This window comes from Nerophis lumbriciformis, linkage group LG12 (assembly GCF_033978685.3).
Source record: "Nerophis lumbriciformis linkage group LG12, RoL_Nlum_v2.1, whole genome shotgun sequence".
Taxonomy (NCBI): domain Eukaryota; kingdom Metazoa; phylum Chordata; class Actinopteri; order Syngnathiformes; family Syngnathidae; genus Nerophis; species Nerophis lumbriciformis.
In genome coordinates this window covers 4,037,238-4,060,000 of record NC_084559.2, presented here as the reverse complement: position 1 = coordinate 4,060,000, position 22,763 = coordinate 4,037,238, and the positions used below count along the sequence as shown (strand labels likewise).

Genomic DNA, 22,763 nt, shown 5'->3' with positions numbered 1-22,763 from the left:
CTGGCTCCGTGGCGCGCTCTTGGGCTTCAAAGAAATAGTCGCACACGGAGCGGCTGACCACGCTCTTCCAGTGCTTTTCCAGAAAGATGTCTCCTGAAGAGTTGACCAGGAACAGGCTATGGATCATCTTGGCTGGGGGGCTACAAATACAATGAATGACACGTAACAGTTAGACAGACTGCGATAACGAGATATGTCATATGTACACAATAGTTACATTATTTCAAAACAGGCGACAAAAACAGGCGACAAAAAAAAAACAGGCGACAAAAACAGGCGACAAAAAATTATTTCAAAACAGGCGACAAAGGCTCCTAATTTTGTATGCAGTAACACATTGCGTCATTTCTGTTTGTATCATTTTCTCATGCAGGATGCTGGACAATATGTGGTTACTTTGTTGTAACATGGTTCTATCTACACTTTTGTTCAAATGCAATAAACAATATTGTGACGACCAGGTCGCATGGTGATGCGGGGTTTGTTCTCCCAGGATGCAGACGGACTTCGGACACAGCGTGCAGGTAGGAAATGATTTATTTAAGAAATAAATCGGACAGGAACAAACAAAAACGTGCTCAAAGCACAGAAGGCAAAAACCAAAGGGGCTGGCGTGGAAGCTAGCAACAAACAGAGCCTAGCGTGGATAAACTGATTTTTCTGGCAAAAAACATGGAAATTGAGTGAAAGTCACCAGGGTTAAAGGCTGGGGGGGTAAAGAAAAAATAATCTGAGGCTGAGTTGACTTGAAACTGTTTAATGTTGCACTTTTTGTATGTAGAAGAAAAGTTTTGTCATTTTATTTAATCTGAGCAACAACTTGAAGCAGTTTAATGTTGCACTTTAAATGTGGAAATGTTACACTTTATATGTAGAAAGGTTTTATTAAAGGGGAACATTATCACCAGACCTATGTAAGCGTCAATATATATAAATTAGAATATTTTGAAAAACTTGATTTATTTCAGTAATTGCATTCAAAAGGTGTAACTTGTACATTATATTTATTCATTGCACACAGACTGATGCATTCAAATGTTTATTTCATTTAATTTTGATGATTTGAAGTGGCAACAAATGAAAATCCAAAATTCCGTGTGTCACAAAATTTGAATATTGTGTAAGGGTTAAATTTTGAAGACACCTGGTGCCACAAACTAATCAGCTGATTAACTCAAAACACCTGCAAAGGGCTTTAAATGGTCTCTCAGTCCAGTTCTGAAGCCTACACAAACATGGGGAAGACTTCAGATTTGACAGCTGTCCAAAAGGCAACCATCGACACATTGCACAAGGAGGGAAAGACACAAAAGGTTATTGCTGAAGAGGCTGGCTGTTCTCAGAGCTCTGTGTCCAAACACATTAATGGAGAGGCAAAGGGAAGGAAAAACTGTGGTCAGAAAAAGTGTACAAGCGATAGGGATCACCGCGCCCTGGTCAAGATTGTGAAAAAAAACCCATTCAAAAATGTGGGGGAGATTCAGAAGGAGTGGACAGCTGCTGGAGTCAGTGCTTCAAGATCCACCACCAAGAGACGCTTGAACGACATGGGTTTCAACTGCCGCATACCTCGTGTCAAGCCACTGTTGACCAAGAAACAGCGCGCAAAGCGTCTCACCTGGGCTAAGGAAAAAAAGAGCTGGGCTGCTGCTGAGTGGTCCAAAGTCATGTTTTCTGACGAAAGCAAATTTTGCATTTCCTTTGGAAATCGAGGTCCCAGAGTCTGGAGGAAGACAGGAGAGGCACAGGATCCACGTTGCCTGAAGTCTAGTGTAAAGTTTCCACCATCAGTGATGGTTTGGGGTGCCATGTCATCTGCTGGTGTCGGTCCACTCTGTTTCCTGAGATCCAGGGTCAACGCAGCCGTCTACCAGCAAGTTTTAGAGCACTTCATGCTTCCTGCTGCTGACCTGCTCTATGGAGATGGAGATTTCAAGTTCCAACAGGACTTGGCGCCTGCACACAGCGCAAAATCTACCCGTGCCTGGTTTACGGACCATGGTATTTCTGTTCTAAATTGGCCCGCCAACTCCCCTGACCTTAGCCCCATAGAAAATCTGTGGGGTATTGTGAAAAGGAAGATGCAGAATGCCAGACCCAAAAACGCAGAAGAGTTGAAGGCCACTATCAGAGCAACCTGGGCTCTCATAACACCTGAGCAGTGCCAGAAACTCATCGACTCCATGCCACGCCGCATTAACGCAGTAATTGAGGCAAAAGGAGCTCCAACCAAGTATTGAGTATTGTACATGCTCATATTTTTCATTTTCATACTTTTCAGTTGGCCAACATTTCTAAAAATCCCTTTTTGGTATTAGCCTTAAGTAATATTCTAATTTTGTGACACACGGAATTTTGGATTTTCATTTGTTGCCACTTCAAATCATCAAAATTAAATGAAATAAACATTTGAATGCATCAGTCTGTGTGCAATGAATAAATATAATGTACAAGTTACACCTTTTGAATGCAATTACTGAAATAAATCAAGTTTTTCAAAATATTCTAATTTACTGGCTTTTACCTGTATACCTTGATGTTGCAGGAAAAAGACCATATATTTTTTTAACCGATTTCCGAACTCTAAATGGGTGAATTTTGGCGAATTAAACGCCTTTCTAATATTCGCTCTCGGAGCGATGACGTCACAACGGGAAGCAATCCGCCATTTTCTCAAACAGCGAGTCAAATCAGCTCTGTTATTTTCCGTTTTATCGACTGTTTTCCGTACCTTGGAGACATCATGCCTCGTCGGTGTGTTGTCGGAGGGTGTAACAACACGAACAGGGACGGATTCAAGTTGCACCAGTGGCCCAAAGATGCGAAAGTGGCAAGAAATTGGACGTTTGTTCCGCACACTTTACCGACGAAAGCTATGCTACGACAGAGATGGCAAGAATGTGTGGATATCCTGCGACACTCAAAGCAGATGCATTTCCAACGATAAAGTTAAAGAAATCTGCCGCCAGACCCCCATTGAATCTGCCGGAGTGTGTGAGCAATTCAGGGACAAAGGACCTCGGTAGCACGGCAAGCAATGGCGGCAGTTTGTTCCCGCAGACGAGCGGGCTAAATCCCCTGGATGTCTTGGCTCACACCGTTTCTTATGCCACCGAAGATGATCAAGAGAAGAATATCGACCCTAGCTTCCCTGGCCTGCTGACATCAACTCCAAAACTGGACAGATCAGCTTTCAGGAAAAGAGAGCGGATGAGGGTATGTCTACAGAATATATTAATTGATGAAAATTGGGCTGTCTGCACTCTCAAAGTGCATGTTGTTGCCAAATGTATTTCATATGCTGTAAACCTAGTTCATAGTTGTTAGTTTCCTTTAATGCCAAACAAACACATACCAATCGTTGGTTAGAAGGCGATCGCCGAATTCGTCCTCGCTTTCTCCCGTGTCGTTTTCGTCGGTTTCGCTTGCATACGGTTCAAACCGTTATGGCTCAATAGCTTTAGTTTCTTCTTCAATTTCGTTTTCGCTACCTGCCTCCACACTACAACCATCCGTTTCAATACATGCGTAATCTGTTGAATCGCTTAAGCCGCTGAAATCCGAGTCTGAATCCGAGCTAATGTCACTATAGCTTGCTGTTCTATGCGCCATGTTTGTTTGTGTTGGCATCTCTATGTGACGTCACAGGAAAATGGACGGGTGTATATAACGATGGTTAAAATCAGGCACTTTGAAGCTTTTTTTAGGGATGGGTAAAATTTTGAAAAAAACTTCGAAAAATAAAATAAGCCACTGGGAACTGATTTTTAATGGTTTTAACCCTTCTGAAATTGTGATAATGTTCCCCTTTAAGAAACCAATTGTGAGCCTTATCTTATTTAGTTTTTATTTTATATATGTTGACTGCATTAACCCTGGCAATGGACCCTGTGTGTATATGTATGTTATTCTTATGCTTAGCATTCATGACTGCCTGCTGTTGCACTGATCAGCCTAGTGGTGGCTCACATCCATCACACACAGCTATTTTAAAGCAATGTTAAAAGGATAAAGCCATTGTTTACAAATTTTGGTGAATAAATAACCATCAAATGTATATTTTGTTGTTTTCTTACTGTACCCAAAATGAACCGAACCGTGACCTCTAAACCGAGGTACGTACCGAACCGAAATTTGTGTGTGCCGTTACACCCTTTGTAAATACTGAAAGCTTTATTGTCAGCCAAATTGCTATCATTTATATCATATATTGAGTTGAGTTGAGTTTGAGTTTATTTCGAACATGCAAGCATACAACATGATACATCACAATTTCCAGTTTCTCTTTATATATTATATTATGTATAGGGTTGATGTTTGATAAGAAATTATCGAGTTTGAGCCCATTATCGAATCCTCTTATCGAAACGATTCCTTATCGATTCTCTTATCGAATCCAGATAGGTTGTTGTATATGGAAAAAAAATACAATATTTGGTGTAACAAAAGCTCACTTTTATTTTATAAGAAAAAACTAAAATAAAATAAATAAATATTAACTGTTACCCCCCTAAAAAAAAAAAAAAAAAAAAATATTGACTGTTGTTACCCAAAGTATATTAAGTGGGATTTTTCAGAAAAACAAATATATACAGTAACACAAAAACAACCTGTCTCTGTGATCACTATAGGTGTATAAATAATAATATAGTGTTAAATAAAATCAGTCCCTTGGGCACAAAACTGAAAATAATACAGCTCTCCACAAAGTGCACTTCTGCTGCTATTGGAACATACTAACTACACACACAGGCAGACAGCTAACAAACAATCCAAGACGTCTAATAAAGTTCCAAAGCAGATTAATCCATTTAGGCTCTTTATTGTTGTTGATCTTGCTTTGTCTTTTCCTATCTTTACTTTTGTCTTGCACTGGACTTATTTTATTTTTTCAAACTGAAATACACACAATGACAAATGTTTAAGCCATGTGATTCAATTAACATACTGAAATGTAATACACAATATGTAAATATTAGCTTCACACAAATATACAGTACTATCATCAAACAAATACTTCTGAGTGTTGAAACTATTTCGATGGTGGAAATACACGACTGTCAGCCATTTTAAGTCCTCAAAACATCCATTGAAACAGTGCACAAAAATCGTTTTTCAATAAACATCTTTGTATCAAATGTAACCACTTTCCACCTTAATATTGAGGTTACATAAACAAGTTAAACAGTTTACTTACAGACTTATCTTTTCCAAGGCTTGTAAGAGCTAACACAACTTGTCTACTTCTCAATTGTCTCATGAACTTAACTGACGTCGTCAACCCAGAAGTGCCCAAACTATTGATGCGTAGTATTTTCATATCTCCACAAGGTGTCAGTAAGAGTCTACAATCAAATGGGCATAACATTGCCCATTTGGGATTCTTCCCAGGGATTCGAATAAAGAACCAACTCTTTTTCTTTACTATAGTGGCCTCGATAACGGTAACCGGTTCTCAAAAAGGGATTCGAGTCCATGGAATCGGTTCTTTTCTTATCGAACAACCAGGTAATCAGTGCTACTGTGGGCAGATAAAAGCACTCTGGGGTGGCTCAGTCTTTTTACTTTGAGACAGCGAAAAGAAGTGACCGAAGAAAGTTTGTAGTTCTTGACATATTACGTTTGGCTTTTCCTGTTTTTACACACCACTGCCCCCACATAGATTGCAGTCCTGTGGGACACACTGTGGTGTGACTCATAGGGTTAGGTCACTTCACGTGACAGGGCTGTAGAAAATAGCCATTACACATTCCTTCATATTAAACAAACTACTACATTATACGGATTGTGCATTTGGCAAACAATCAGGAATATCATGACATTCACAGAAAAGGAAAAAAAGGAAGGAAAAATGTACATGTTCCTAACTGACCTAACAAAAATACTAGCACCAACTCACATGACATGCTTTGTGGATAAAAGCACCAACTCACATGACATGCTTTGTGGATAAAGGCAGCCTGTGCTCTGAAGCTCTCACAAGCCAACACAGGATACACTTGTTTAGTAGTTATTTGTTTTCTTTGGGGTGTTCAAACTTCTTCCATTTTAAAGCGCCATGAACAGAAATGAATTTTGATACGTTTTTGTGCAAGAAAGATGGTAAAACCATTCAAATATACCGTATTTTTCGGAGTATAAGTCGCTCCGGAGTATAAGTCGCACCGGCCGAAAATGCATAATAAAGAAGGGAAAAAAAACATATATAAGTCGCAAAATTATAATAATATGACTCCTTTAATGCGCCCTATAATCCGGTGCGCCTTATATATGAAAAAAATATCAAAAATAGACCATTCATCGGCAGTGCGCCTATATATATATATATATATATATATATATATATATATATATATATATATATATATATATATATATATATATATATATATATATATATATATATATATATTAGGGCTGCAACAACTAATCGATTAAATCGATTAAAATCGATTATAAAAATAGTTGGCGATTAATTTAGTCATCGATTCGTTGGATCTATGCTATGCGCATGCGCAGAGGCTACTTTTTAATTTTATTATTATTATTATTATTTTTTTATAAACCTTTATTTATAAACTGCAACATTTACAAACAGCTGAGAAACAATAATCAAAATAAGTATGGTGCCAGCATGCTGTTTTTTTTTCAATAAAATACTGGAAAGGATAGAAATGTAGTTTGTCTCTTTTATCCAATTATTAATCAAAGTAATAATTGACAGATTAATCGATTATCAAATTAGTTGTTGGTTGCAGCCCTAATATATATATATATATATATATATATATATATATATATATATATATATATATATATATATATACATATACATATATATATACATACATATATATATATACGGTATATATATACACACACACACAGGTAAAAGCCAGTAAATTAGAATATTTTGAAAAACTTGATTTATTTCAGTAATTGCATTCAAAAGGTGTAACTTGTACATTATATTTATTCATTGCACACAGACTGATGCATTCAAATGTTTATTTCATTTAATTTTGATGATTTGAAGTTGCAACAAATGAAAATCCAAAATTCCGTGTGTCACAAAATTAGAATATTACTTAAGGCTAATACAAAAAAGGGATTTTTAGAAATGTTGGCCAACTGAAAAGTATGAAAATGAAAAATATGAGCATGTGCAATACTCAATACTTGGTTGGAGCTCCTTTTGCCTCAATTACTGCGTTAATGCGGCGTGGCATGGAGTCGATGAGTTTCTGGCACTGCTCAGGTGTTATGAGAGCCCAGGTTGCTCTGATAGTGGCCTTCAACTCTTCTGCGTTTTTGGGTCTGGCATTCTGCATCTTCCTTTTCACAATACCCCACAGATTTTCTATGGGGCTAAGGTCAGGGGAGTTGGCGGGCCAATTTAGAACAGAAATACCATGGTCCGTAAACCAGGCACGGGTAGATTTTGCGCTGTGTGCAGGCGCCAAGTCCTGTTGGAACTTGAAATCTCCATCTCCATAGAGCAGGTCAGCAGCAGGAAGCATGAAGTGCTCTAAAACTTGCTGGTAGACGGCTGCGTTGACCCTGGATCTCAGGAAACAGAGTGGACCGACACCAGCAGATGACATGGCACCCCAAACCATCACTGATGGTGGAAACTTTACACTAGACTTCAGGCAACGTGGATCCTGTGCCTCTCCTGTCTTCCTCCAGACTCTGGGACCTCGATTTCCAAAGGAAATGCAAAATTTGCATGGTTGGGTGATGGTTTGGGGTGCCATGTCATCTGCTGGTGTCGGTCCACTCTGTTTCCTGAGATCCAGGGTCAACGCAGCCGTCTACCAGCAAGTTTTAGAGCACTTCATGCTTCCTGCTGCTGACCTGCTCTATGGAGATGGAGATTTCAAGTTCCAACAGGACTTGGCGCCTGCACACAGCGCAAAATCTACCCGTGCCTGGTTTACGGACCATGGTATTTCTGTTCTAAATTGGCCCGCCAACTCCCCTGACCTTAGCCCCATAGAAAATCTGTGGGGTATTGTGAAAAGGAAGATGCAGAATGCCAGACCCAAAAACGCAGAAGAGTTGAAGGCCACTATCAGAGCAACCTGGGCTCTCATAACACCTGAGCAGTGCCAGAAACTCATCGACTCCATGCCACGCCGCATTAACGCAGTAATTGAGGCAAAAGGAGCTCCAACCAAGTATTGAGAATTGTACATGCTCATATTTTTCATTTTCATACTTTTCAGTTGGCCAACATTTCTAAAAATCCCTTTTTTGTATTAGCCTTAAGTAATATTCTAATTTTGTGACACACGGAATTTTGGATTTTCATTTGTTGCCACTTCAAATCATCAAAATTAAATGAAATAAACATTTGAATGCATCAGTCTGTGTGCAATGAATAAATATAATGTACAAGTTACACCTTTTGAATGCAATTACTGAAATAAATCAAGTTTTTCAAAATATTCTAATTTACTGGCTTTTACCTGTATGTATATATATATATATATATATATATATATGTATATATATATATATATATTTATATACATATATATGTATGTATATGTATGTATATATGTCGTCGGCATCCTTCCGTCTCGGGAGACGATGGGGTAGATCCAAAGGGGGGGGGGTCTAACTGGGATGGTCCCTCCCACGGACGGAGATGGGCTCCTGGCACCTGTTTCCTTCGCCAATTGGGTGGGCTTAGAACCGGTATCTGCTGGAGTGACCTCTCCAGTGGACCTCTCCAGTGGATCTACATGGCTTGGGAAATGGAACTATGGAAGGCAAGCTGTTGTCCAGACAGACTAAATTATTGTGTATGCACCTTCGGGGATCTGCTCCAATTTATTTACTGTATTAATGACAATAAAACTCTATTCTATTCTAATCCGGTGCGCCCTATGGTCTGGAAAATACGGTATATTGTTAATGTCGCTCCAAAATCGGAGAAGGTGTTTGCAAAGGTGGGCTGTTTGCCCTCTGAACCATTTATACAAAAAAAAATGGCTTATTATGCAAACTAGATAATGACGTCATTCAGCAACTCCTAGTGACAGCCAATAGCGACTTTCCTTACTGGGAAGTTGCCAACACACGAACCCTCCGGATCCAAAGCCCAGGTCGGAACAGCAATAAACTCAAACAAAAGAAGCCGTTTCTGGTGCAAACCAAATAGTGGCAAACAATGTTGTGGAACGTAAAAAGGCAACAATGGTGAGACATTATCAGGCCTCCAGCTGCCTCGGTAATAACATCCATCATCCTGGTGTCTCATGACAAGACGGGAAAACGTCACCCGATTCGAAATACGAGTCGATGAAAAAACTATTCGCAATTAAGTCAAGTAAGATAAGAATAGAATCACCAAGCACTTACCAGAGACTATTTCAACGTCTCGCTCTCGAACGTCACTATTTTCTCATGGAAATATGAAGCCGTCGTCGCTTCCGTTAGGCGGCTCGGTTTCTGGTGTCCGGGGAGCGGGAGGGGGGGGGAAAGGACCAATCACAAGCTAAGGAAAAACGTAAACCCCGCCTTTTCATGACGCAGCGTTGGCTGCCGTGACGCGAGAAATTCGGCCGCCATCTTGAAGTGGTGATGAGGAGCCGGCGAGCAGCCTAAACTGACAGTTGACAGGTAAAAAACAAAGATGGTGTTCAGAGTTTTCCTGCTCAAATGAGCGGAATGTTGAAGATAGGAATCGGGGGATTACTTTTCACAAGTAAGATTTAACATTAACGTACTATTGGTTGTATTTTGTGAAAAGAATATTACCACAGAGATGAGAAGGAGCAAAGATCTTCAATAGAGATGTCCGATAATATCGGCCTGCCAATATTATCAATGCTTTAAAATGTAATATCGGAAATTATCGGTATCGTTGTTTTTAAATTATATGTATATATGTATATATATATATATATATATATATATATATATATGTATATATATATATATATATATATATTGGCAGACCGGGGTGGTGGTTCCTCTCTTTAAGAAGGGGAACCGGAGGGTGTGTTCCAACTATCGTGGGATCACACTCCTCAGCCTTCCCGGTAAGGTCTATTCAGGTGTACTGGAGAGGAGGCTACGCCGGATAGTCGAACCTCGGATTCAGGAGGAACAGTGTGGTTTTCGTCCTGGTCGTGGAACTGTGGACCAGCTCTATACTCTCGGCAGGGTCCTTGAGGGTGCATGGGAGTTTGCCCAACCAGTCTACATGTGCTTTGTGGACTTGGAGAAGGCATTCGACCGTGTACCCCGGGAAGTCCTGTGGGGAGTGCTCAGAGAGTATGGGGTAACGGACTGTCTTATTGTGGCAGTCCGCTCCCTGTATAATCAGTGTCAGAGCTTGGTTCGCATTGCCGGCAGTAAGTCGGACACGTTTCCAGTGAGGGTTGGACTCTGCCAAGGCTGCCCTTTGTCACCGATTCTGTTCATAACCTTTATGGACAGAATTTCTAGGCGCAGTCAGGGCGTTGAGGGGATCTGGTTTGGTGGCTGCAGGATTAGATCACTGCTATTTGCAGATGATGTGGTCCTGATGGCTTCCTCCAGCCAAGATCTTCAGCTCTCACTGGATCGGTTCGCAGCCGAGTGTGAAGCGACTGGGATGGGAATCAGCACCTCCAAGTCCGAGTCCATGGTTCTCTCCCGGAAAAGGGTGGAGTGCCATCTCCGGGTTGGGGAGGAGATCTTGCCCCAAGTGGAGGAGTTCAAGTACCTCGGAGTCTTGTTCACGAGTGGGGGAAGAGTGGATCGTGAGATCGACAGGCGGATCGGTGCGGCATCTTCAGTAATGCGGACGCTGTATCGATCCGTTGTGGTGAAGAAGGAGCTGAGTCGGAAGGCAAAGCTCTCGATTTACCGGTCGATCTACGTTCCCATCCTCACCTATGGTCATGAGCTTTGGGTCATGACCGAAAGGACAAGATCACGGGTACAAGCGGCCGAAATGAGTTTCCTCCGCCGAGTGGCGGGGCTCTCCCTTAGAGATAGGGTGAGAAGCTCTGTCATTCGGGGGGAGCTCAAAGTAAAGCCGCTGCTCCTCCACATCGAGAGGCGCCAGATGAGGTGGTTCGGGCATCTGGTCAGGATGCCACCCGAACGCCTCCCTAGGAAGGTGTTTCGGGCACGTCCGACCGGTAGGAGGCCACGGGGAAGACCCAGGACACGCTGGGAAGACTATCTCTCCCGGCTGGCCTGGGAACGCCTCGGGATCCCCCGGGAGGAGCTGGACGAAGTGGCTGGGGAGAGGGAAGTCTGGGCTTCCCTGCTTAAGCTGCTGCCCCCGCGACCCGACCTCGGATAAGCGGAAGAAGATGGATGGATGGATGGATGGATATATATATATATATATATATATATATATATACACGGAAGTTGTGGTGTTGAGACTCTGTTTTGATTAGACTAAACAGGTGTCATGTAAGACCCAGGACATATACTTGATGATTGCGTCTGACATTTTGTTTCTGGTGTTCAGATTTCATCTTCTTAAAGTGAAAACAATGTTTTTGTCTTATCTGTGTTGGCCCTGCGATGAGGTGGCGACTCCGCCTTCCGCCCGAATGCAGCTGGGATAGACTCCGGCATCTTATAAGTAGACGCAACATTGAGCGCTACTGCCTCCTGGCGCTGACGAGACGCGGGGCCGCCATCTTGGAGTGGTGATCCGCCCCACTCAGTGCAATTCATTTGGCAGGAGCAATGATTGATTGATTGAGACTTTTATTAGTAGATTGCACAGTACAGTACATATTCCATACAATTGACCACTAAATGGTTACGCCCCAATACGTTGTTCATCTTGTTTAAGTCGGGGTCCACGTTAATCAATTCATGGTACAAATATATACTATCAGCATAATACAGTCATCACACAAATTAATCATCAGAGTATATACATTGAAATTATTTACATTATTTACAATCGAAAATGAACTGTCAGCGCATTTTCACACGTTTTTTTTTGTCATACGTGTAGCTATGATAAAGGACACATGTTTTGGCGTGTTTTATTATTCATAGTTTGCTTAACAGTAATAGAATATTCTTATATGCTATAAATGAGCAGACGTCCGAGATCAAAACTGGGAATATAATCCCAGAGAAGGGGGAAAAAAAGGTCAGCTATTTTTAAGTTGAAGAAACAATATGATGAGGTTATATATACACATGTGTATATCCTACATAAAAATTGGGTTGGAAAGCTAGACTACATTTAGACTTGTATAATACTGTATAGTGTGAAAAATGCATATATATGTTTATGAGTTATTTCTTTTTTTATTCATAGTCATGTTTGAATCAGCTAGTGTTTTTCCATTTTATGTCCGCAAGTAAACTGTGTGTGTTACCTTGAAGACTTGGAATGTAGGGGTTGGAGTACTCCCTTATATCTTATCTGTAGTAGAACAATGAGCCTGTATTCCTTTCTGGAGAGGGTGGGGGCCGTTTGCGTATTCAAGAAGTGGTCTCTTCCTGTTTGAATGTTAGATCAAGTAGAGCAGCCGATATGAACGTATTGGTTGAGTTGAACTCCTAAAGCTTTAGTATAAACTTGAAAATGTTCCAATTCTGTCTTGATGGTCCTTCTTACTCAGCATATATGTCATCGAAAGAACTTGGGATTGACCAGAGGAAGAACTGGTCAGACGCAACAATTGCCACTGTCCATCTGATTGTTTACCAATTTACCATGAATTGATTTACGTGGACCCCGACTTAAACAAGTTGAAAAACGTATTCGGGTGTTACCATTTAGTGGTCAATTGTACGGAATATGTACTGTACTGTGCAATCTACTAATAAAAGTCTCAATCAATCAATCAATCGTCTAGTTAGCTAACATATATTCCCCACCCCTACACAATGTGGTTCTAACTTTTACCCCTGTTGGCTTTTACAATCTTTATCTTCATCATTTATTTCAACTTTATGTTATTCAAGTATGACATTTTTAAATGTAATTAATTTCATTGACAAGCAATTCTATTATGGTCAGACTCTTGTTTGCTAGCGGCTACGATTTCAGTACTATTGAAGATCTTTGCTCCTTCTCAACTCTGTGGTAATATTCTTTTCACAAAATACAACCAACCAACCAACCATGTTAAATATTACTTGTGAAAAGTAATCCTCCGATTCAGGCCCGGCCCTAACCAATCTGGCGCCCTAGGCAAGATTTTAGGTGGCGCCCCCCCCACATCGGCAGTGAAGTGTATATACTCACAAGAAACCAAATAGCTTTGTCTTTGACCTTTTTTTTACTTAAAGAAAGCAAATTAACAATCAGAATAGTTAACAAGATAAAAAAAAATATGAATAAATAAATGAATGCAAAAAATAAAAAATGAATATATGAAATACAATATTTTTTACATACATATTGCTTAATTTACAATAATGATGTGCACTTTAAAAACTAGGCTTACAACTATACCTAATATATAAAGGGGTGGAAAAGTGACTATTACCTGCAGGGCAAACATTAGCTAACCAGAAGGCAATAACAATGTAAACAAAAAACACCTGCTTAAAAGATCTAATACAAATGTCCCTGAGGAATGTATGGTGGGAGTACTGTAATTACCTAACGTTACATTATTATTTTCCATAACAATTTAGCCCCCTCCACAATATTAACCCGACGTTAAAACAGAACTAGCTATTTATTGATTAGCAATTGCCGAATCATGTAACATTAGCTTAATGCTAAAAAGCCAGGTTACTATCACATTCTGTAACAGACAAATAATTTCATATAGGCTAACGTTACCTACCTGCTACCTCTGTCTTTTCTCGTTTCTCCTCCTCTTCTTTTCTCTTGTTTCTTCCCTGGGCACCTGACAGTTTTGGCCGTTTTGACATCTTGTGTTGATTTTTTGATGTGGTGACGTCCAAAAAGAGTCATGATACGGGAAGGGAGGGGGCGCATATATATTATATTATATATTTCCATTATATAGGCTTTACTTTGCATTTTAATTAACGTGGGATTATTTTTTGTATTTAGAAATAATAGTACCAACTTTTTTTTTTTTTCCCAACATTTGTGGCACTGGCGTGGCGCCCCCTGATGGACGGCGCCCTTAGCATTTGCCTATACGGCCTATGCCACGGGCCGGCCCTGCCCCGATTCCTATTTTCAACAGTCCGGCATCTTTGTTTTCTACCTGTCAACTGTCAGTTTAGGCTGCTCGCCGGCTCCTCGTCACCACTTCAAGATGGCGGCCCAATTTCTCGCGTCACAGCAGCCAATGCAGCGTCTACTTCTAACATGTCTATGGGCTCCGGTGGTCGGGCGAAATTCAGCGTGCTTGAAATATTTTGTGTCGCCCGCCGCGGGAGCGCGCATTGGGGGCGGAGCTCCCGTGACTTGTTCAGACAGCGGCGGCACTTCCGTGTTATTATCGATGTCAATGATACAAAATGTGGATTATTACCATCATGTTTTGATTGTCAAAAATGTTGTTGGTGTACCATCGGACATTCCTACCATTTAAAATGAGTTGTTTAACGTGGACCCCGACTTAAACAAGTTGAAAAACTTATTGGGGTGTTACCATTTAGTGGTCAATTGTACGGAATATGTACTGTACTGTGCAATCTACTAATAAAAGTTTTCGATCAATCAAAAAACCCGAATAAATGCTTCTTTTTTTTCTGCGTATGACATTAATAACATCCTGTAATTTGTTTTATTTATTTCATTTTCTGGTTGATGATAAAATAACAGCAATATAATGTTAACAAACACTACAGAGTAGACTCAATTCCATGTTAAAAAACAAAACAAAACAAAAAAACATTAAAAAAATTATCACACACACACTAGGTGTGGCGAAATTTGTCCTCTGCATTTGACCCATGCCCCTGTTCACCCCCCGGGAGGTGAGGGGAGCACTGAGCAGCAGCGGTGGCCACGCCCGGGAATCATTTTTGGTGATTTAACCCCCAATTCCAACCCTTGATGCAGAGTTGTCTTGGATGGGACAATACACATTTGAAGTAGTTCAATATATGTATGATTACATTTGAAAAAAAAAAGTTTACAGATTTGGTGGAATGGTGGTAATAAAATTGTTTTATACCGATACAGTATTAAGTTACATTATGCTATTGAAGTGAATTAATTAACTCATATTATGTTTTGCATATGGAGAAAGCAAACCACCAAGTTTAATTAAATAGTGGTATTTCAGTTTGAGCACATAAGGCCCCTTAGTTTGATATTCGCAGGTGGATTGGATCACTTCTCGTAGGAAAAGAGGCTCTTATTGGGACTTCGGAATGCAAAAGTGATAACCATATCCTTGAGAAAAGACTACCGGTCTAGCTCAACGTCAACATTTAAGTTATGGCTCTCTTACACACGAACATCTCCTTACATGGCCAGGATGTGCTCTCCTGACTTAGCACACACACCTAGAGACAGGAAGGAGGAATATAAAACTGATGGGTTGGCTTCTCCAAGTTAGGAGTGCCTCATTTTCTTGACCTAACCTCCTCCAGGTAACTGCAGTCCTGTGTAATGATGCTCGCTCGTAATAAGGCAATTTTTGGTTCAGCAAAGAGTCTCCGACGTCTCCTTTGATCCAGTCCACTGCCGTGTCATCCTTCTGTCCGGACGAGGATGACAAGACTAGAAATACACTTCACAATCAAGCTGTACTTTTCCTATCTGTGCAAGGACAAAAACGTATTGTCTGAGGGGTGACCTCAGCCGCAGATGTTAGCTTTGTTTTAGCTCGCTGACAGCCAAGGACTTCAAGGACCTCAACGAAGATAAGACGACAGCACGCAGAGACAAGGTGAAATCACAAGGCCCCGGCACATTCCGTCACGTATTGTGCGCACTGGAGCTGCTTTGCATGACATGTGTGACCACTCCTTTTAGAGGCATCCTCAGTGATGTTGACTGGGGAACTCCTGAATAAATAGAGGGACGCGGGAGCTGTACCTTAGAGCGTCGGGCGTGACTGTGACTAAGTGTGCAGCTCCATGCGTTCTCATCCATCCATCCATCATCCATCTTCTTCCGCTTATCCGAGGTCGGGTCGCGGGGGCAGCAGCCTAAGCAGGGAAGCCCAGACTTTCCTCTCCCCAGCCACTTCGTCCAGCTCTTCCTGTGGGACCCCGAGGCGTTCCCAGGCCAGCCGGGAGACATAGTCTTCCCAACGTGTCCTGGGTCTTCCCCGCGGCCTCCTACCGGTCGGACGTGCCCTAAACACCTCCCTAGGGAGGCGTTCGGGTGGCATCCTGACCAGATGCCCGAACCACCTCATCTGGCTCCTCTCGATGTGGAGGAGCAGCGGCTTTACTTTGAGCTCCTCCCGGATGGCAGAGCTTCTCACCCTATCTCTAAGGGAGAGCCCCGCCACCCGGCAGAGAAAACTCATTTGGGCCGCTTGTACCCGTGATCTTGTCCTTTCGGTCATAACCCAAAGCTCATGACCATAGGTGAGGATGGGAACGTAGATCGACCGGTAAATTGAGAGCTTTGCCTTCCGGCTCAGCTCCTTCTTCACCACAACGGATCGATACAGCGTCCGCATTACTGAAGACGCCGCACCGATCCGCCTGTCGATCTCACCATCCACTCTTCCCTCACTCGTGAACAAGACTCCGAGGTACTTGAACTCCTCCACTTGAGGCAAGATCTCCTCCCCAACCCGGAGATGGCACTCCACCCTTTTCCGGGCGAGAACCATGGACCCGGACTTGGAGGTGCTGATTCTCATCCCAGTCGCTTCACACTCAGCTGCGAACCGATCCAGTGAGAGCTGAAGATCCTGGCCAGATGAAGCCATCAGGACCACATCATCTGCAAAAAGCAGAGACCTAATCCTGCAGCCACCAAACCAGATCCCCTCAACGCCTTGACTGCGCCTAGAAATTCTGTCCATAAAAGTTATGAACAGAATCGGTGACAAAGGGCAGCCTTGGCGGAGTCCAACCCTCACTGGAAACGTGTTCCGACTTACTACCGGCAATGCGGGCCAAGCTCTGGCACTGATCATACAGGGAGCGGACTGCCACAATCAGACAGTCCGATACCCCGTACTCTCTGAGCACTTCCCGAGGGACACGGTCGAATGCCTTCTCCAAGTCCACAAAACACATGTAGACTGGTTGGGCAAACTCTCATGCACCCTCAAGGACCCTGCCGAGAGTATAGAGCTGGTCCACAGTTCCACGACCAGGACGATGCGTTCTGGTCATGACCATGCGTTCTCCTCATGAGCTAAATTGAACTCTGTCTCTGCATGACTCCTTGCTTCTTGTCTGTTTAATAGATGTCATCAGTGTTTGAACCTGACAATTTACCATGCTGGGTTGTGCATCATCCTAACATGAATACTAGTTTCCTGAGACACATTGTATGGGATCTTAAACGGACCTTAAAAACTTCAAGAGAAACATGAATGGCTCAACATAATTTATTTTCATTTTATGTTAAAATGTACAGAGTTCTTGCTAAGAAAGGGTCGGGGGGAGGGGAGGGTGAATAAATGGAAATACATACAGAGACAGAAGAGAGTTGAGGGCGCTGAGCACAGCACAGCACTGCACTCCTCTGTTCATTTTGCACTCTCTCTTAGCATACAATGCAACATGTACAATTCCAAAGGATACAAAAAGGGAAGCGATATAAACAGACAGAAATATACGGAGCTTATTTTTACATGCCTCTTTAATGTAAGGAAGTCATCCTATACACACACACACAAGTAAAAAAAATGCCAAGTGACCTTTAGATATTTGTAGTCCTTTTTGTTTAAAATATCATTAATATACTACACAAAGATAGAAAAACTCTAGAGATGAGATGGAATGGAGAGGTTAAAGGCATCTTTAAGTCAGTAAAAGTGAAAATATTTTTTTTTTTTGTTCTTTTGAATTTCTTTAGTAATCATTACCCCAAGATGTGAGCTAAAAAATATGTGGTTCTTGTTTTTTTCCTGAAACAGAAGTGGGGGGGGGAAAAATGACAGTACCAATGTCAATGTCAGAATTTCCTTTTATATTATAGAAAAAAAAAAAAAAACGTGTTCTCTACAACAGCTTTTCTAAAGTCCAAAAGAGTCAGCTCGTGTCGTAATAGAAAGCTGCCCACTCTGATAAAATTCAGAAAGAAAACAAAAGTTCAGAACAGAACGATAGACACAAATAAAGTATGCAATGTCAGATGTATCAGAAAACAAAACAAAAAAAAACCCCTCCTCTTTTGATGTTGAATACTGGTACATGGAGCAACGAGGCGGAACGTTCCACCCGAGCCGTTTCGACGCCATAACCCGACAAAGCTCTGACCCTGCTTCCATACGAGTGTGCCTCTGTGTGGGCCAAGCCATGCACTACACCAGGCATTTAGGTGCACCTTTTACAAAGGCTGTTTACCGCAGTATCTCTAGCAAACAGAAGTTGAGAGAAAATAAAATATATATATATAAAAAAATACATGTTTAACAGAATACACACTTCATAAGCTGACACTCCACCTCTGTGGGTCATCAACCTTTTGGGGGGTGGGAGTTGGCTAATTGTTAACCGCGTTTCCTTCAAGCAGCTAAATGGAAATCTCACCAGTTGCTCTTTATTTTTCATTGCCGAAGAAGTAGACGTCGGACACCGACGGTCAGTGGAGTGTGGAAACGTAGAAAGCTGAAGGTTGTACATTCCTAGGCGAGAGCTAGCCAGTCTATGTGTGTGTGTGTGTGTGTGTGGTACCGGAATATTTACATCTATACTTCTCAGAGCGGAAGAAGACTGGAACATAATGCTATTGTTTTACGTACGGATGAGACAGTAAAATGCTTGCCTTCTCCGTGTGTGTCGCTGCAGTGTTTTTGGTACGATGCCGTCCACCCAGGAAGACAGAAACATGGCTGAAAACCTCTACACTCGCTTTTCCACGTTGACGGGGGCCGGCCGTGGAGATGTCACACGTATAAAGACTGAAGCATTTAAGAGGCCTGCCCGCACAAGGATATTCCAAAACAAGAAAAATAAAGTTCAACATGTTTAACAGAACGAGAATGCGTCTCTTTTTTTTTTTTTTTAAGGTAAGGCTTCCTATGTCGAAAGATTGTGTGCGTGGATGAAAATAATCCGATAAAGATCTTTTATCGTTTGCAGTCGGACAAACAAGAACGTATCCGGTTATGTCATTTTCTGTGTATATTCCCCTTTCTCCACCGTGCACGTCAAGAGGAATAGTTTGCGGGGACTGTGTACGCCTGGCCTGGTCCATGGACACGCCTGGTCTCTCCTATGAGAAACTACCACTATGATTACACAGAAAAACAGGAAACCCAAAGAGTCTCTCTGTTAGCATTCACCTCCTTCTGGCGCTTTCCGCAGCACTGGAGAGTGTGACAAAGAGTACAGCCAATGTCAGCCGTGGCCCCGTCGAGTCTTTTCCACTCTTGCCGCTTTTCATCTGCTCATGTATGGCGACTGTTTCGGGACACCAGCGTAGCTATGATGAGAGGGGCCTGTGTACATCATGTTGCCATGGTGATTTGGCTGCATAGGCTGCTGGGGGTAACCCTGCCCACCCATCATCCCCATTTGCATTTGCATGGGATACTGAGCTGGCTGATTCATGTAAGGGGGATTACCGTGGTAACCACTGTTCATCATTGGTTGGGGCATTCGGTAGCCAGCTGACATGGCATTGAGCGGAGTCATGTTCATGGAATTGTACGCAGCTGGCGTGGGCATGAGGTTTGGCATCATGCCGCGTTGAACAGCCAAGGTGCGAGGTGTGCCCTGCATGGCCACAGCCCCCGAGCTGCGCCCGTAGAGCTGCTGTTGGTGCGTGGCTGGCGCCAGTTGCTGAGTGGCTTTGGAGCGGATGGAGATATGGCCTTTGACGGTTGCCATTTGGCCCTGCAGCCGCTGTGTGTGCGGCGGGGGGCCGAGGCTGATGTTGGTGGTGGGCATGTTGCATTGCAGCTGCAGGGAGCCCAGGTTCATGGAGCCGGAGCTAAGGTTAGGGGGTGGAGTCATTGTGGGCTGGCCCTGGGGGATGGGAGTGTGGGCAGAGGGGGCGAGCCCAGAGTTAGAGAGTGACACACTGGTGGCGTAGGAGGTGACGGAGGCCGAGTGAGAGTAAGGCATGGCATGGGGGTCCATGATAGTGTTCGTGAGCTGTTGGAGTTTGGCCAGGCTGAATGTTGCAGAGGGCTGGGGGTAACCCCCTGTGCCAAAATCCTGACCCATACGCTCATACAGGGTGCGACCACCTCCCCCTCCGCTCTCGGGAATCTCCATTATCATGGGAGTGGAGCCAAAGCCATTACCCATGCTACACTGGGAAAGGGGCTGCTGAGAGGGTGGGGCCGAGGATGGAGGCTGGGAGTTGGGGGCTTGCTGCTGCTGTGTGACCTTTTTTTGGGACGACTGTGACTGCTGTTGATTAGTGCTTGGAGGCCTCTCAATAACGCCACAGCTCTGGGGAGACTTAATACCACAACCGGGCGTGTTAGATGGGTGAGGGCGAGGTGGGGCTTGGGGGACAGTTACTGCATTACTGCTTCCGGGACCGTTGTTGGCACCAGATCCGGTTTGCTGGATGAGGCTACAGCTTCCCATTCCATGCTGAGAGCCTCCATTTCCTGTGGAAGATGTCAGGCTGGGAGCTGGCACAAAGGAACAGCTGTTGGACTGGGAGGACGACTGGGTGGCTGAGCTAGACGAAGAGGCGGCAGATGAAGAAGCTGAAGAAGCCCCTGGGACAGATATTCCCCCTCCATTACCCCCATTGCCTGTTCCGTTTCCCCCTCCGCCCATAGTGGAGTCATAGCTGCTGGGGTTGTCATAGTTCTCCGTAGTGCTCTCAATACTGCCGAGGTCACTGAAGCCGCTGTCCACCACTTGCTGCGAATGGTCTGATACAGATGGGACATCCATCATTGGAGATGTCTCCATGTTCTGTTGAGAGGGTGCAGACAAAGAACTGGGGTGTTCTGGGGTGATCTGTGTGTACCCACTTCCAGTTCCACTACCACTTCCACCTGCTGCAGTGGGGCCCGGCGTCCCTCCTCTCTGGCCAGCTGGAGTTGTGTCCATGACGGCAGAAGGCAATCCTGGACTGTTCACCGAACGCACAGACTGACTGGGCAAGGGGGGAATTGGGGGATTAGGCATTGGGCTGCTGTGTTGTGAGGCCCCACACTCCTCTACCAACGCCAAGGCCTCCTCCTCAGCATCCCCTGTGTGGCTATAACTCTGTAGAGTCCGACAAGCTGCAAGTGTCTCTTCACAGTCCTGGTAAGCACCATGATGAGCCTCAGTCTCTTCATCTTGAGCTTCCCCCTGTGTCAGAGACTGGACGGCCTGGACTGTCTCCAGGTCAAGTTCATTGGAGTGGTGATGGGGATGATGTGAATGATGGTGACCCAGCTCCTCTTTGAAGTCCGAGTGCTGATGAGATTGGGCGTGGGAGTGTGTCTGTTGGGGTTCTATTAACAGTGCGACATCCTTATCCTCCGTTTGCAAAGGCTGAAGCTCCATAGGTTCCGAGGGAACAGACATGGCCGTAACAGTTTCCACAGCTGCGGCGGCGGCAGCAGACTCCTCCTGCTCCCTCCGCCGCCTGTCCTCCTGCTGTGGATCACTGGAGGAGGGCCTGCACTTGGACTCCTGCGACTCCTCTTCATGCTGTTGTTCCTCCTCCTCCTCCTCCTCTTCTTCCTCTTGCTTGCTGACATAGTCCCGGGCCACGCTGTTCTCCATGTCTAAAAAAGCCTCTCCGCCTTGTGGTTCTTCTTTGACTGGAGGTGAGCTTGCATGGGAAGCAGGCTCCTCGTCTTCATCATCCTCCTCATCTTCTGACTCCTGGCTTTTTCTTTTCTTACTAATGTTGCTGCTGCTACTGCTTTTCTCTTCTAGGTGTCCGTCCCCTTCATCATCTGCATCATGGTCCTCACTTCGCCGGCTTCCTGAACACGGTGTAGCTGATGCTCGCCTCGACATAGTAAGATCACCACTTCCCGGGCTCTCAAATTCCCCCTCTTCTCTTTTCTCTTCCTCGTCATCTTCTTCCCTTTCACCAATATCATTATCCTGAGGGCGGAACTGTTGGGCCTTAGGCCCTGGGTTGGACATGGAAGAAGAAGGAGACAACAAAGGACAGGACAGTGGACGACTTGATTTGTTCTCCTCCCTCTCTGACTCAGCTTCCTCCTCCTCTTCTTCTACTTCTTCAGGCTCAGAGGTGTGAGGTGGCTTTGGTACAGGTGGCGGTGCTTGATGAAGACCAGGATTTTTGGGTGGTCTCCCTCTCCTTTTAGGGACCTTTGGCTCCACAGGCGTAGGGAGAAAGTCTTCTTCGTCAGAGTATTTTTCTTTGTCATCAGAGGTGAATCTGGAAACCCGCTTGCTGTTTTGATCTATTGAAAGCATTTGAACATTTTTGTCCGGCTGCTGCTCTAACAGTCTTTGTCTCTCCTGCTCCTGCTTATCTGCTTCCTCTTGGGCCCGCTGCAGATACCAACTTCGAGGCTTGCGACCGGGCTTCATCTTGATTTTGGGGGGTGTCGCCACCCCACTCACAAGTCTTACTGCAGCCGCTCGCTGGTTGGCTCCACTTCCAGGTGGCCTTCCAGGTCCCCGTTTCTTCCAGTGCAGTGGTTTACGACTCTTTCCCTTAGGCCAGCCTTTTTTCTTCTTGGCTGGGACCTCAGGATTGGCAACTAGATTTGCAGATGGTGCTGCTGGCAACTCAGCCACAGGGTTTAGCATGGCAGTAAGCT

The 22,763-nt window shown here is 43.8% G+C and overlaps 2 protein-coding genes across 4 annotated transcripts in view; both read right to left on the bottom strand.

Annotated features, from left to right (window-relative positions):
- The window catches only part of LOC140679240 (AP-3 complex subunit mu-2), a 36,439-nt gene extending 26,965 nt beyond the window's left edge, over positions 1 to 9,474 (bottom strand). The window contains exons 1-2 of the mRNA XM_072914240.1: positions 9,370 to 9,474; positions 1 to 140 (exon numbers count right to left, since the gene is read on the bottom strand). The exon at positions 1 to 140 is cut by the window's left edge and continues 146 nt beyond it. Of these exons, the coding sequence (XP_072770341.1) occupies positions 1 to 127 (127 nt within the window). The 5' untranslated portion in view covers positions 128 to 140; positions 9,370 to 9,474. The remainder of the gene's footprint in view (positions 141 to 9,369) is intronic.
- Positions 9,475 to 17,425: 7,951 nt separating this feature from the next.
- The window catches only part of LOC133623022 (histone acetyltransferase KAT6A-like), a 101,161-nt gene continuing 95,823 nt past the window's right edge, over positions 17,426 to 22,763 (bottom strand). For 2 of the 3 annotated variants that reach the window (XM_061985931.2, XM_061985933.2), the window contains one exon: positions 17,426 to 22,763. In XM_061985931.2, coding sequence (XP_061841915.2) covers positions 19,441 to 22,763 — 3,323 coding nt within the window. In that variant the 3' untranslated portion in view covers positions 17,426 to 19,440. The other variant, XR_009817840.2, reaches the window with a different exon arrangement.